At 37.3% G+C, this 15,280-nt stretch overlaps 2 protein-coding genes across 3 annotated transcripts; one reads left to right on the forward strand and one right to left on the reverse strand.

Annotated features, from left to right (window-relative positions):
• The first annotated feature begins 548 nt into the window (after positions 1–548).
• On the forward strand, positions 549–3,724 carry LOC111471043 (ras-related protein Rab7). Its single transcript, XM_023116728.1, has 7 exons — positions 549–719; positions 1,189–1,215; positions 1,370–1,469; positions 2,183–2,329; positions 2,460–2,540; positions 2,635–2,780; positions 3,291–3,724. Exons 1-7 carry the CDS (start codon positions 667–669, stop codon positions 3,355–3,357), a joined length of 621 nt encoding a protein of 206 aa, XP_022972496.1. The 5' UTR covers positions 549–666; the 3' UTR covers positions 3,358–3,724.
• Positions 3,725–3,860: 136 nt separating this feature from the next.
• On the reverse strand, positions 3,861–14,489 carry LOC111471039 (SWI/SNF complex subunit SWI3D). Of its 2 annotated transcripts, none has more exons than XM_023116724.1 (7): positions 13,917–14,489; positions 12,545–13,065; positions 11,447–12,079; positions 10,475–10,641; positions 9,680–10,401; positions 4,485–4,675; positions 3,861–4,420 (listed from the first exon to the last, which is right to left on the reverse strand). In XM_023116724.1, exons 1-7 carry the CDS (start codon positions 14,380–14,382, stop codon positions 4,040–4,042), a joined length of 3,081 nt encoding a protein of 1,026 aa, XP_022972492.1. In that variant the 5' UTR covers positions 14,383–14,489; the 3' UTR covers positions 3,861–4,039. The 2 variants fall into 2 exon arrangements, with proteins under 2 accessions (XP_022972492.1, XP_022972493.1); XM_023116725.1 differs by having other exon boundaries at positions 4,485–4,672; positions 13,917–14,488.
• Positions 14,490–15,280: the final 791 nt, after the last annotated feature.

Here is a 15,280-nt window from a genome sequence, read left to right on the forward strand (position 1 = left end):
TGATGCTCGGGTTATGATTTATCACCCTAGTTGGTTTACTAAGATTGTCTGAAAACTCTTCCACGTCGTGACAGACACGGGGAATCAAACTTACTGAGCATTGAAGGTTACGTTATGGGGACTAATATGAAAATATGAAAATAAAAGCGTGAAAGATTTTGGTAATTAAAACAAAAGTATACAATATTTATTTATTTATTACACGCTAAAAAAAAAAAATCACAATTTTTTAATTTTAATGAAATCTATAATATTTCGCCTGCCTTACACGTGGTTTGGCTCGTTTTAAATAAATGGGTAGAAATAATTTTTTTTAAAAAAAGTTCTAAAAATATAATAAAAATAATTTTAATCCATTAATAAAATACAAATAATTTATTTTTTTTTTGGTATGGAAATTAATATTTTAAAGAGTGAAATAAACCCAATAATGTAATTGAAGTAAAATAAAAAGAATGGGGAAATGAAATGGAATTATTCATTGTTTTCCCATTCACAGATCACTACAGCTTGGCTTCGTCTTCTGATCAGAGAGAGAGAGAGAGAGAGAGAGAGAGAGAGAGAGAGAGAGAGAGACCAGAAGCCTCTCTTCTTCTTCTTCATCAATTCTCTCTGTATCTCTGTCGCTAAGTTTCAATAGATTGAATTGATCTTTGTTCCCTTACGATGCCGTCCCGAAGAAGGACCCTCTTGAAGGTCATCATCCTTGGGGATAGCGGGTGAGAATCACTGTTCTTCTCTTTCTCTTTTCCAATTTTGCTTTTGAGGTAGACTGCCCTTTCTCTCTAATACTCAACGGATCGACTCAGATCGTTACTTTCCGAACTTGCGGAATTTTCTTTTGTGAGTTCTTGGCCTTTGATCTGGAAGGGATTCAATGGGGCTTTAAGATTCTGTTTGCTCGGATTTAGATTGTTTGATGAACTTATATGTTCTTGCTTCTTTTTATTCACCAGTAGATGGTTGTTAGTAGTGATTGGTTCTTATTTTTGTTGGGAGCACTCGCTTTGTGGCTTACTTTCTATATTTGGGCTTTTTTGGTTTACTTTTTGGAAATTGACTTTTGTCTTGGGCTGGTATTCAAGGTTCTGATTCGGGGAACTGACATGTTTGGATCTGTTTGTTGTGTTTTAATTTGTTCCTTCTCTACTCTATATGGTAATTTGAAGCTTGTTTTTGAACTTGCAGGGTTGGGAAGACCTCTTTGATGAACCAGTATCCTGCTTGATTGTTGAATTAACAATGTTATAGTGTATCATTTTCCATTGAAGATACTGATTCGAGTTTCTCTTTTTGTAACAATTCTTCTATTTTATAGAAGAATAGTTTCTTGATCCTCCGTGTGGTTTCCTTGAACTTTTAAAAACAGATATGTAAATAAGAAGTTTAGTAATCAATACAAGGCCACCATTGGAGCTGATTTTCTGACTAAAGAGGTGCAATTCGAAGATAGACTTTTCACTTTGCAGGTTGGTAATGGGGAAACTTCTATTTGCCTATGCACATGTTGCTTTTATTAGATTAGGAGAATTGTCTTGAATTCGATGGGATAAAAACAGAACAAAAAATGTGGGATCCCACGTCGGTTGGGGAGGAGAATGAAACATTTTTTATAAGGGTGTGAAAACCTCTCCTTAGCAGACACGTTTTAAAAACCTTGAGGGGAAGCTTGAAAGGGAAAAAACCCAAAAGAGGACAATTTTTACTAGTGATAAGCTTGGACTGTTACAAATGGTATCAGAGCCAGACACTGAGCGATGTGCTATCGAGGAGGCTGAGCCCCGACGGGGGTGGACATCGATGGAAGAAGGAAACAAATGTCGGCGAGGACGCTGGGTTTCGAAGGGAGGGTGGATTGTGAGATCCCACATCGGTTGAGGAGGAGAACGAAGCATTTCTTATAAGGGTGTGGAAATCTCTCCCTTGCAGACGTGTCATTAAAACCTAGAGGGGAAGCCCGAAAGGAAAAACCTAAAGAAAACAATATCTGCCGGCGGTAGGCTTGGGCTATTACAAAAAAATGTCTTATCACTTAGACTCATTCTAATTTCCTTGTGATTGGTCGATTGTGGGGAAAATGTGTATGAACTTAATCAATCCATTATATTTATAGTTGTGTCTTGACTCGGTACATCCCATTATTCAATGGCTAGAAATCAATTTACTACTTTATGCCTTACAGATATGGGATACAGCAGGCCAGGAACGATTCCAAAGTCTTGGTGTTGCTTTTTACAGAGGTGCTGATTGCTGCGTTCTGGTGTATGATGTCAATTCAATGAAATCATTTGACAATCTTAACAACTGGCGGGAAGAATTCCTTATTCAGGTTCTGTTCTCTATGTTCATGGACTATAATCTTGTTACCAGAAACCGATTTACAGAAGAGTTCAAATAAGTTGAAAAGATGATAGAAAACCTGAACTTCTTTTGATGCTTTTGCATAACATCATCTGCAGGCGAGCCCTTCCGATCCCGAAAATTTTCCCTTCGTTGTTCTAGGAAATAAAGTTGACATAGATGGTGGAAACAGTAGAGTTGTAAGCATTACCTAAATTTCAGTATTGAATCATGTTCTCTTTCTACATTCAGAAGGTTGTAAGCTGAAATTTTCTGTTTTTCCGAATACTTCAGGTTTCGGAGAAAAAGGCACGAGCTTGGTGTGCATCAAAAGGAAACATCCCATACTTTGAAACTTCTGCCAAAGAAGGCATTAATGTGGAAGAAGCCTTCGAATGCATTGCAAAAAATGCCCTCAAGAGTGGGGAAGAGGAAGAGATGTAAGTTCATATGCCAAACCAAATATTACTAACTCAGTCTCTCATTTTCTATTCTCAGTTATTTGTTGTACATGTGCATAAAATATGAATCCATTGTTAGCTACATTATCATGCATTTCACCAACCAAAATTACTTATCAATTTCCACATCTGTACGAACTTGACGTGATAGGGTTTCGGTTGGGGACATTTCACCTAGTTTTGTTGTTTCCAAGCTTTGTGTCGCACGACGTAGAAATGAACAATGTGTGCAGGATCCTGAATCCTCTATCATATACCTTATAGAAAACGAATAGACGAATTAAGGTTTAGATCTAGCAATGGATTTAGTTAGTAGTTTTTGACCTGAGGCTGTGGATATGTAGAATCTAGCTCGTCCTAAATGGCTGTATTTTCTCACTTCCTTTGTTTCGAACTTTCTTCGTCCATGATTCATTGGTTTCTACTCCTGGCTATTAACTTTACTTTCACAAAACCTTTTCGATTAATGGTTGCAATGGTGTACCGCAGATACTTACCCGACACCATCGATGTTGCGAGGAACAACCAGCCAAGATCATCTGGATGCGACTGCTGAGTTCAATACACTGAATCACCTCTTATTCTATTTCATTCTCCAGTAAATCTCAAGTCTTCTATAAAGGTCCTACAGACTCAGGCTTTTTATGCATATTCCTATTTGTACATTTGGCTTTGCATTTGAACAAATCCTGTCATTATCGACTCAGTTCGTGTTTGGTCGTTGCAAGTTGTGTTTACTATCTTAGGGGTTTATTAATTATCCATCTCGTGACCGACTCTATGCCTGAGCCTCATTTGTTGATGACAATCAGTTTGTCGCCTAAGTTTATGTAATTCTTCTCAGTGAACGTATTGATTCTTGTTTATTTGCTAGGATTTTGGTTCTTCTGTTCATGCTTCAATATATTTTAGATCTTCAACCAGGATAGTTTCTGCAATGGTCACAATTATAACTCATTTGTTAAACTATAATATGATAATATGGCTATATATATATATATATATTACGAAATGTCCAATAGAAAGATTTTGAACTATAATATGATCATATGGCTGTTCAGAATACAAAAGGACTATAGAGTCTGGCAGGCTGAATTAGATTCTTTTTCCTTTCAAATTTAAAACTGTTCCTGGTTGAATATAATACAACATTCAAATCAAATTGGTTACACAGTAAACTGAAGTGAACTCTACTGTATTAAAAAGGTCGCGATCTCAACCTGCAAGCTAATATTGATTTACTTTGACCCAACAGAAGAAAGTGTGTCCTGATTTGCAGGGCGAAATGAACTCCCAGAAATTGTTGTACTGGTTGTTGGGTATTGGGGGTTAGGGTTAGAAGCAGCCATACCCGGCAGTCCCGATGTCGGAGGCCTTTTGGGCACCATGCCCATTGGAGGCCTTGGGACTGTGTTTGCAAAGTTCATGGGCATCCTGTTTGTTGGTAATGTTGGTGCCCCACCTCGTGATGACGAAGCAGGTAAGCCTAGTCGAGCAGCGATTATCTGTGCACGTTCCTGGAAAAGCCTCTGCTTTGACCTGTCTAGTTGCTCCCTCATTCTCACCGTCACGTTATCCATGTCGTTGAAGAATGCTAACTTGCTTTCCAACTTATGCAGCTATAAGAGGGGGTAATGTAAGTTTTGTTTAAAATGTATGGGAAGGGAATTTCAATTGAGATACCTGTTTTTCGATTAATATCATGGCAAGATGACGGATTTGGTCCTCTTCCTGATTAGCCAGGATTTTTGCCTTCACTGCTGCTGCTGACAGTGTCGTAACCGCAGCACGCTTCAACTTGTCGATTTTATCCTCTTTTTTACTCATACAATTGGAGTTTTCTTCTTTGTTGTCCTTGCTTTGATTATCATCTGTTAAAGAACAAATAAACACGTACTGTAAAAAAAAATGCATTCCTATAAAGAAAAGGCCTTATGGCGAAATCTTATAAAGGCTAAATATACTCCTACATCAAACAAAGATCACCTCCCTCCATCTTCTACAAAAGGGCTTTGGAAGTACATAAAAAAACATCAAAATCTTATCACCCACCGAACTCGCCATATGGTGGGGAATGGGGGAAACACATCATTTTGGACCAACCCATGGATTGAAAACACCATGCTAGCTTTGAAGTATCCACTTTTGTACAGGCTTTCTCACAACAAAAAAGCCACGATTAAAGAAACGTGAAATGTTGTCAACAAATTTTGGGATTTGAAGCTTGGTAGGAGGATAATGAAGCAACAGAGTGGGCCGAATTATTAAGCCTTGACCTTGCCTCTGTGGTATTGTCAAACAAAGAAGACTCACTAACTTAGCTCCCCAGCGATGACGGGATTTTTTCTACAAAATCCTTGATGATGGACATGGGGGAAAAAGTAGAAGCAATAAATCTCACGCTAGCAAAGACAATATGGAAAGGACATCAACCTAAAAAGGTGAAGTTCCTTTGGGAAATAGCGCATAAAGCCATCAACACAAGTGAAAATCTTCAAAAAAAAAAAAAAAAAAAAGTCTTACATCACTCTCTCCAAATGGGTGTCCACTAAGCAAGAAAGCAAACGAATCACAAAGTCACTTGTTTATGCAATGTACATACACTCAAAATTTCTGGACAACGATTCTTAATATATTCGGATGGCATCTCACATTTCCTAGGGAGGTAAAGGATATTTTGGATATGGCCTTAACGTACCACCCTTTCAAGAATGCAAAAGCCCTATTATAGAAAAACCTTATCATGGCTTTCTTTTGGAATCTCTGGAAAGAAAGAAATCAGAGAATATTTGCAGAATCGACATAGACCTACACAAAACTTTTCGACAATGTTGTTTACCAAGCTATATCTTGGTGTAAACTGTCTAATATTTTTACTTCCTATAGTTATACCTCCCTCATTGCAAATTGGGAAGGTCTTTTGTAAACATCTTGGATTATACATCCCTCTTGTAAATTTCACTCATCAATGAAATTTTCTCTTATCAAAAAAAAAAAAAAAAAAAATTAAAAATAAATAAATAAATGCATTCTCGTATACTTCTCAGCAATTGAAACAAGATTCATTAATTTGCTGAGTCTGTTCAACACTCCTAAAAAGTCCAGAGAATCAATCATGCTTATAGTGTTCCTCACACATTTTAAAATTCAGCACATCAGATCAAGCATGATACATAATACAATGATACGACAACAGAAGGACGACAAGAAGTTATACCAACTTGAGCTAAAAAAAACCGAGCGAAATTTCAAAGTCGAAAGACTTTGTCCTCAATATAATCTTTTTAAAGACAAGTCACAAGACTGAAATTTTTCATTGTACAGAAAATTTCTTTCTTGGTAAGAAGATAGACTTCTTTTAAAGACGTCTCCATACCCTTAAACGATCGAACTTAATAGTCTCCGAACACTCTTGAAACAAGGTCATCAATTCTGAACTCCGCACATTACAACCATCAAAACTAAACACTACCTGCTTAGTCTCCTCAAGAGTAAAGGGCCCCTCCAAACTATCCCCTCTTTATACTACTCATTGGCCGCCATAAAAGCCAAACAGCTTGGGGTGGTATCATTATTTTTTTAATAAGAAAGAAGAGGGTTATTTTCACAGGGATAACAATAACAACCCAGGGCCGGGAGTAGAGGGCACCCTCCAAAAAAAAGTACACCATGAGAATCTTCAAATTACTAATAATTATCCAGTGTTGGTAGTTTACGAAAGAATTTTGTATATAAAGAGATCCACCAAGACCTCGTATCATGTACAAGATTAAAAAAAGAAAAATCAAAATAAGAGAACTTATCTTCAAAGGAGTACATGTTTCTTTCCTGCTAGATGTGCCACAAAAGATCTCTAAAGGCATAACTTCTAACAATCTTGTCTTTCCTTTTCAAGTTCCATGCATGAATGAATACCTTCCATAAACCAATCGTCCACCTTCTTATGGAGGAAAAAAGAAATTCCTAAGTTCCCACCAAGTGGTAGAGGCAAAGTCAATGGAGGAGCAGGTGATTAAGGTTTCCTCCATATTCAAACACATCCTGCAACCTGATGGTGAGAGGAACCACCTCCTACACTTTTAGTTAATCCTTCATAATTAACGAGAGACAAAGTTTTGTTTTTGTATCTCCGAAACCGACAATTCTATGAAAGAAAGATTATGATCCCCTTCCTTTCCACGAAGCTCTTGATTTCTATTTTCAACTTACTCAATCTGAACTTTGGCAATTACTTTCTTCAACAGAATTAAGTCCCTTATGCAAATAAAAGTTTCTTGCTCCTTCATGGCTTACACAAATTTCACGAAAGATGGAGACGCATTCCGATCCCACAATAGTGACCTAAGGGAAGAAAGCCTTTTCATGAATTTAAACCCTTCCAACCTTTTCATTTGTTTTTCTTCAGTTCTTTCATAAAAATATTTGGGATTTTATGTTTGCATGTTACTGGATTATGTTGGGTTTTTCACAGTTCACTAAAAGGAAATGTGGAACAATTAGTTGGTGGAACTTATATCAAGGGAAGAACTAGAAGTTGTGGATTGGTGCGGGTAACTCAATACAATGGAATATTCTACTGGAAAGAGATAATTGAAAATTTAACGAGCCTTCAAGTGTTATTGTTCTCTCTTTCTCTCTCCGGGGGGGGGGGGGGGGGGGGAGAGATGGAGGTGTCAGATTGTTAACCGTTCAAGATGGATATCTAATGAGAGAGGGATCCAAAGAACCCACACTCATCAATGGAAGCCTTGTCAAATCATAATCTCTGACTAAACACCAGCACTAAGTGCACAGACCAAGCCAACCTCCTAGCTCCTCCTAGAAACAAACCCTTTCCCGATACCTGGAGGGACCATAATTACATTTATGGAAGTGAGTGAATAAATTCTATGATCCATGAACTACTCCCAGGCTAGGAAGGTTGCGAGTCCATACAACTAAGATGCCTCCAGAAGACCTTATAGGATCAAGGGACTGTCACTCAACAAAACTGATGTCTCTAAATAATATGAATTGGATTCCCATGAACCCTAGAACACTTTGTCTCTTGAAGGATAAACAAGTCATGCTTTGCTTGAGACAATTTCCCTACAAAGTCTCCACTTAACTTTCACTTCAAGCATGAATTTGAAGAGATATTTGAAAGACAATATATTGGATGGCCTGAGAAAAGAACGCCTATCCTGAATTTTGACGTTTGTTTCATTTGATGTCATCTCAAGAGTCACCATAATCTTTTGCGAGAAGGCATCAAGCTTGAAAGAAAAATGTCAAAACCAATTAGCAAAGAGAGCAAAGTTCTTCAGCTCTGAATTCCCAACCCCTAAACCCACCCCTCTACACCACCCCCTGGCCCCTCCAACAAAGTGGGCCATAATTTCTCTAACTTGGCATATGGTTGAAGGACAAGAAATAAAGTGAGAGCTTCACTATCTGATTGGTTTTGTCAGTTACTTATGCTTCCCCCTAAAACATTACACTTCCCTACAGGATAGATGATGCTTCCAAACCTTTTCAACCACTAGATCGAGGATTTGTTTCTCATGCATCAAAGCTGATAGACTTCTTGAAACAGTAGCAGTTGGCCCTTTTTTCCAATCTAGTTACAAGTACCTTAACGTTGAGCTTATAAAAGATGCACGTGTACTACTAATGTGCCTAAAATCTTATAATCTCATAGCACAATTTTTAAAAATAAAAGAAATATTTGTAGTACTGGATTTAAATCTATGATGCCATTACTATGAAGTTCATTAGAACCTCCAACAAGTTATGTTTGGCGAGAATCTAACATATTCTGATAAATATAATAAAAAAGCATTAGAATAAAGGACACATGTCATCACAATAAATAACAAATTGTCTGAGTTCCTACACTAAGTGCCATGTTAAAAGATAATGGAGCCCAATCTAATCCCTCCAATTTAAAGGGGATGGAAGAAAGAACTAGTGGAGGAAAAGTTCATCAAAATGGTTAACTTCTTCTATATAGTTTCTTATTGAGACTCAACATAAGATCCATCATTTCTGTTCAATTTATTAATCCATTTCTCACTCTTCCTTCCACTGAAAATATCGTGGAAAGATCTGAGTTAATTTCCTGGGTATGAACCATTAAGGTTTAAACTTTTATTTGAACAATTCTTCTCTGACATGCAACCTTTCCAACTCTTCTTTGAATTCAAGCATCTCTTCTCTTAACACCATGGATCCTTAAATCACACACTTATAATCTTTTTCCCAACAAATAAATTTTCTCTTCTATGTCGCCCATACACTTATTTGTTCAGTTCCAGAATCCGTGTCCACTTCAAGTTTTGTCATAAAGGAATGTCCAAACAAACCACAGAATTCTTGACCCATCTAGTGAGTAGTATAAAAAGAAGGGTTGGAATTAACAACTAGCCAATGCCCATTTCAGATTTGAACAATTATCCGCTCAAGCCGTTTGTCTATTTGAAGGAAAGAATCTTCCTATCCTATTGGCAGGTAGATAGATTTTTTAATTTATTTATAGGAAATGAACGAGGTATGGAATTAATCACAGAAAATCAAACAAAACAGCCTAAGGGGCGGGGAGTTATTTATTTATTTGTTGTTATTATTTTATAGTTCAACACAACATTTAGAGATGGGGATTTGAACACCTAACCTCTTGAGTAAGGTTTATGCGATAACTAATTTAGCACATGAGGAAGCTTAACAAAAAGTCCTACATTTCTTTTGCCTCTTGGAATGTGCAAGCTTTGGATACCCTTGAATAATATTTTTTAAAAAAATTGAAAAATGCAATCTGAATTGGTGGGAGGTTCAAAAATACAAAATTATAGCTGGGGAAAAAAAAAAAAAAAGAAGAAGAAAAAAAAAGAAACACGTACCTGCTCCTCTTTCAATAACCGAAGTTGGTTTTACTGGTAGTGGAGTTGCATTCTCTGCTGAGGGCAAAGAATCAGCGACCTTGCTTGCTCCCTGGTCAACCACGGATTTAGACGTTTCAGTTTGTGCAGGTTCATTCTCATTGTGAGAATCAGGTATAATGGCTACATCTTTTGAGGCTTCTTTCACTGAATTAGCAGAAATTGTTGGTTGAGGCTCGTTTGCAGAGGGTAAATGATTTGGCTCGTCATCTAATTCTTTTTTAGTTTTGGCAGAATGAGATGGAACTTGCTTCTGAATCTCAGTTTTTTCAGCATGTTGCAAATCTGACATATGAACATCCTTTGGTGACAACTTGGGTTGTGATGATTTTTCAGCAGAAGTTCCTTCTCCCAACTTTTCAACTGGATTTGATGTCGATTTTGATTCTACATTTTCACATTCCTTCACAATGCCTGTTCTTTCAACCTCAGGTAATTCTGGTTCTCTCGATTCTTTCAAATTACTTGTTCTATCTGAATCATGATTAGTAATTGGATTGTGTTCTATAATAGCATCTGAAGAATTTTCATTATCCATAGTCTCCTTTGTCACCAATTCTCCATTTTTGTTATTACTGTCATTAGTTGATAGGGCTCCGTCATCTAAGACTGAAGTAGAATTGTCTGGTCTCTGTTTCGCACACTGTTCCTTGTCATTTTTCTGAGTTTCCACATTGACAATACTGCAAAAGTATCACTGTGATCAAAGAATAGAACCAAACTGAAACAAGCATGTCAAGGCTCAACGTCAAGTACCTCTGTGAATTAGCTTTGGCCTTCTCAACATCTGGTGGATCTTCTAAAATAAAGCAGTGCCTTGTAGCCAGTTCTAAACTGGGAGATTTCTGAGATATGCTTTTCAAAGAAAAACGGGCTGATGCACTGGCAACATCTGATCCAACTAAGCGTGCAAGGAATGCAGCCTGAAAAGCAAATATTTAAATAGTTGAGCAATCAGGAATGAAATTTATGATTATAAGGAGTGCTACTGAAGGGCAAAGAGTACACGCTTCAGCATTTCTGCTCCACCAATAAATATAATAAGCATGACAATTACTAACTGAAGGTCATCCTGAGCAAGGATAGAAGCCAATGAACGAATTGTAACGATAGCTGCCAAAACTTGGTTCATGTACAGACACGGATGACAAAACGAAATCCTAGAATGCTAAGGCAGGTTCAAGATAAACCTTCATTTTCTAGCGGAGAGAATTATTTGAATTGAACATATAAAGAATAAAAGGGAAAAGATAGCAAGAATCTAGAATCAACGAAGTTAACATACACCTTCAAGCAAAGTAGTAAAGTTCATACAAAGTGAACGTCAAACTGCTCCTTTGCAGCGCAGACCTGGTGCATTTTATAGGCTAACAAGAATTAAGATGCCTGCCATGACATCCAAAAGATCCATCACGGAAGAAATCATCTTCCATCTATGAGACTTAAGAAAATTCCAGAAACCAAGTTCAATGTATAAGGAACCAGCTTAAGTGATGACTAAGTTTTTTTTTAGCTGCACAAATCTAAATAATGGTTTTACTTTTAGATTTTTATTTTATGGAAAGCGAGGAACTTCAAAACCACACGACTAATCCTAGCCTGATTCAGAACAACAATGAAATAACCATAAATTTAAGGCATACCAATGAATAAAAACTATTCAAGATCGATTAAAGAAAATTAGGACTACCGATTTCATTAGTTCTTACGTTCTAAATTTCCACTTACCAATGCCATGACAGGGTTCCCTACATCAGCAAATGAAAGTGGATGCTCAGGTGTTAATACATAACCAATGGCTTCAAATGCCTCCCTCAAAGCATTCAAGGCAATGTCTTCAGAAACCTTCTGATCACCATCTTCTAATTTGGAGTTATCTAAAGCAGCTTTTCCTTCAACATCCTCTGATTTTGAATTATCCAGCCCAACTTTTACCTCACCTGTATCTTCCTTGGTTGCAGTTTCTGTATTCGAAGCCTCTTTTTCAGTAGCCTTATTATCCAATGATTCAGTGATATCAGTAGGAACTGATGAATCATTTTCAGTTAAAGGTGGAACAGTTTCTTTTGCACCGTCTTCAACATTATCCTCAGATTCAAGAAAGGTATCCTCAATTGGCATTTGAATGAAGTGCAATATACACTGGGCTTTTGTTTTGGTGGCCACATGTTCAGCAATCTCATTCCAGTTTTCCTTATAAAGCTCTAAAGCCTCAAGGAGGAGGAGAGTTTCCTGATCTGTCCACTTACCTCCACTAGCACCAGGAACCCCAACGGACTCCATGAGAATAAAATCTGATGAAGACATATCGGAATCAAATTTCCCATTGTTAAAGCACTCCGAACATAAATCAAAATCTGCCTGCCAAGGATGAATATTATTAGTTGATATGTCAATGAATACACATCACTTTTGATTTATGAGACTACGCATGAAATTTAATGTCATGATTTTGCATCCATGAGATTCTAAAATACAAGTTTGATATTCCAACAATGAACTGAAGAAGGAATTTTGAATTGACAACCCACCTGCTCCTGGGTTCTGTCTGGTATATGACACTTTTTTTTTTTTTTTTTTTTTTTTTTTTTTTTTTTTTTTTTTTTTTTTTTTTTTTTTTTTTTTTTTTTTTTTTGATAATTATAGGCTAGTCCTAATTCCTAATAAGATTGGAGGCTGACACTCATTAGTTTTTGTTGGGAGGGGGCATTCTCATCCCCTTGCCCTTAGGCTGCTCCTTGCTTGTTAATAAAATTCCTTTGTTCCTAATTAAAAAAATAAAAAAAAAAACAAACAAACAAACAAAAGAAGAAAAAAGAAACCAACCTGCTTCTGGCAGTGGTAACGTTTCCGAGAGCAATCAGCAGAGCATGAGTTACAGTGGTACTCAACAGATGGACCCTCAGGCCTCGTCAACTCTTCAGAAATTGCAGATTCTCTAAGCAATCTAGGTGGAGCTGCAGTGGTAACATTGATCTTCGGAACAATAGATGGGCAGGATTCTAATGTTTCAAAGTGAAACAACTTCTCAACCAAAGAGTCCTTTTGACTTTCATCGTCAAGATCACTTGTTGAAATTGATTCTGCGGATAGTAAAGGGTGAAAATTAATCAAACCCCAATGGTCAAGAAACTCCATCACCTCCTTTCTAGCATCTTGTTCTCCAACTTCCAGCTCTGATAGATCTTTTGCTTCAAGCTGCGTACTGGGATTTGCATGGAATTTTTTCATAATCCAATTACGTATCTTGATATATATATCAGGACTTCGAGTGCCATCCTTTCCACTGAAAAAAGAAGGCATCGAACGTTCCTCAATTGGATGGACTTCTGTCCATGAAAACCAACCTGAAAACAAAGACCAAACGATAATCAATAAACTTGTGGATCTCTCATTCTCTCTTTATTAATGAAGAAAGAAAGCCGAAGATTAAGCTTGTTCCTGGAACCAGAAAGCAAGAAATGAAAATTTTGTAAAGCATGGAAGAATTAAACTTATTGCATGGCTGGTTATTAATGTAGCACTTGGCAATTTCGCCCACTACATACTCTAGAGAATTAAGAAGCTGTAAGAAACAAAACATGCGCATGAAATAGAAGGCCAAAAGAAAGGGAAACAGAAAATATTGGTTGAGACTTCGTCTTGAAGAAGATCTATGTACTTTTCCAATCCAAGACAGCAGAGATCTTTCAAATAATTTTACATATCAGAAGATTTTTAATTTCAGAAAAATCTTTCAAATAAAATCTATGATCTTTCATATAATTTCACATATGTACTTGTCTATGTACTTGTCCAATCAAGCTGTAAGATGTGCATGGTTTGTCAACCATGCACATTTTCTTGCATCCTCACATAGTTTCAGAAAAGCAAAAGAAGCTCAACATGTAACCATTGTTTATCCAACTTCTCTTTAGACTACCCTCAATTTGCTAAGAAATTTTTGACAAAATAAAAGGATGCACTGAACTTCCAATGAAACAGATACAACAAAGCCTGATGTACGTTTAGATATGCACTACTGAGATACTGAATTCTTAATCACAACAAAGAAAATTGGGAAGCTTTTCTTCACGGTACAAAAATACCAAGCCCTTAGTTCAAAATTTCCCTTCTCTCAACATGGAGGTCATTTCGACAAACCCCTACAACGCTTGGCACAAATCAGGATCTCGAAAAAGAGTAAACCGAAACTCACCGCAATGATTCGGAACGACATGAGCATTCGCACTCCGAGATTTAATGGCTTCGAAATCAGCTTCGAAAGACGCCTCCATATTCGCCAATCTAGTCGCCTTGTTCAATTCCTCCGCCGCGGCGACCAACGCGTCTCCACGCTGAACTTCGGAATGAAGTAAAGAGCCTTCCGTCTTAACTGATTCGGCGGCGGAGGCAAGTCCCCCATTAGCCGATGCTGCTCCAGCAACATTGTTAGGGCCAAATCGAGCTCTGGTGAAAGGGCCGTTATGATTTGGAGGATGTGTAAGCGCAGATTTTTCGCGAGTAACGCGTTTCGAGGGCGCGGATGAGGAGATAGAGCCACCGAGAGTGCTTGCCTTTCGCTTCTGAGCTCCAGCTCGACGACGAGAAGAAGGCGGCTCCGATGACGGAGAATCGGTGCTGTTTGCCGGTAAATTTCGGGCGTCGCGGCGCTTCTCCTCCATGTGAGGATTTGGTTGGAAATGGATTCAGTTGTAGATGATGATAGTGTCTACTTTTGAGAACTCCATTGTTGCTGATTATATTGCTACTGGCATACCCAACCTTGTTTCTTCCATGATGCATTGAACTTAGAATTCCAATTCTTACCAAAATAAATAAATAAATAAATAAAATAAAATTCAATTTTTACAAACCTTACTTGAGGTTAAATAGTAGGCTAGTTTTTTATTTATTTTTTTTTTTAATTAAATATAGTGATTGGGCTATAATCCGCTCATATTTTCAAGGTTTTGAATCTCAAAACATGATTTAAAACACAGGCTAAAAACAAATGCCGTGAAATTTAAATCAAAATAAAAAAAATACGAGAAAATGAGTTTAGGATACAATTACACAATGAAATTCAAAGACGAATTGACGCTCTAGAACGATCCCCATTATGACTATATAAAAAAAGAAAGAGTATAAAAATGCTCACTAACTAACCTATTTGTATGCTCGCATCGGATCCTTGACATACTAGGTATTCGCTTGGTGCATTGAAGTTTCGAACAGTACCTTAAGTGCTCAAGGACCCACTTTGGGTTCGGAGGAGTGGTTCACCCTTTTCTGTCGTTGTAGATCTACAGAGCGACAAGTCCCATCTTTGAGACACTACTCGTAGAACCAATGTCCATTGAGGCACTATTCGTAGAACTCTCTTAGTGAGACAAAATGGTGGTGCCCTAGTCTACTCATCATCCGTGGAAGGCCTATAAAATTATATAGTCACCCAAAGTTGGGGAGCGACTTCAATGTACTTACCAACTAATAAAATTACCAACGTGATTTCAAGCCCTCTCTTAGGACGGATCCGTACATTAAAAAAAATTAATAATTTAAAATGTGTTTATTATAATT

Source organism: Cucurbita maxima, unplaced genomic scaffold (assembly GCF_002738345.1).
Source record: "Cucurbita maxima cultivar Rimu unplaced genomic scaffold, Cmax_1.0 Cma_Scf00048, whole genome shotgun sequence".
Classification (NCBI taxonomy): Eukaryota; Viridiplantae; Streptophyta; class Magnoliopsida; order Cucurbitales; family Cucurbitaceae; genus Cucurbita; species Cucurbita maxima.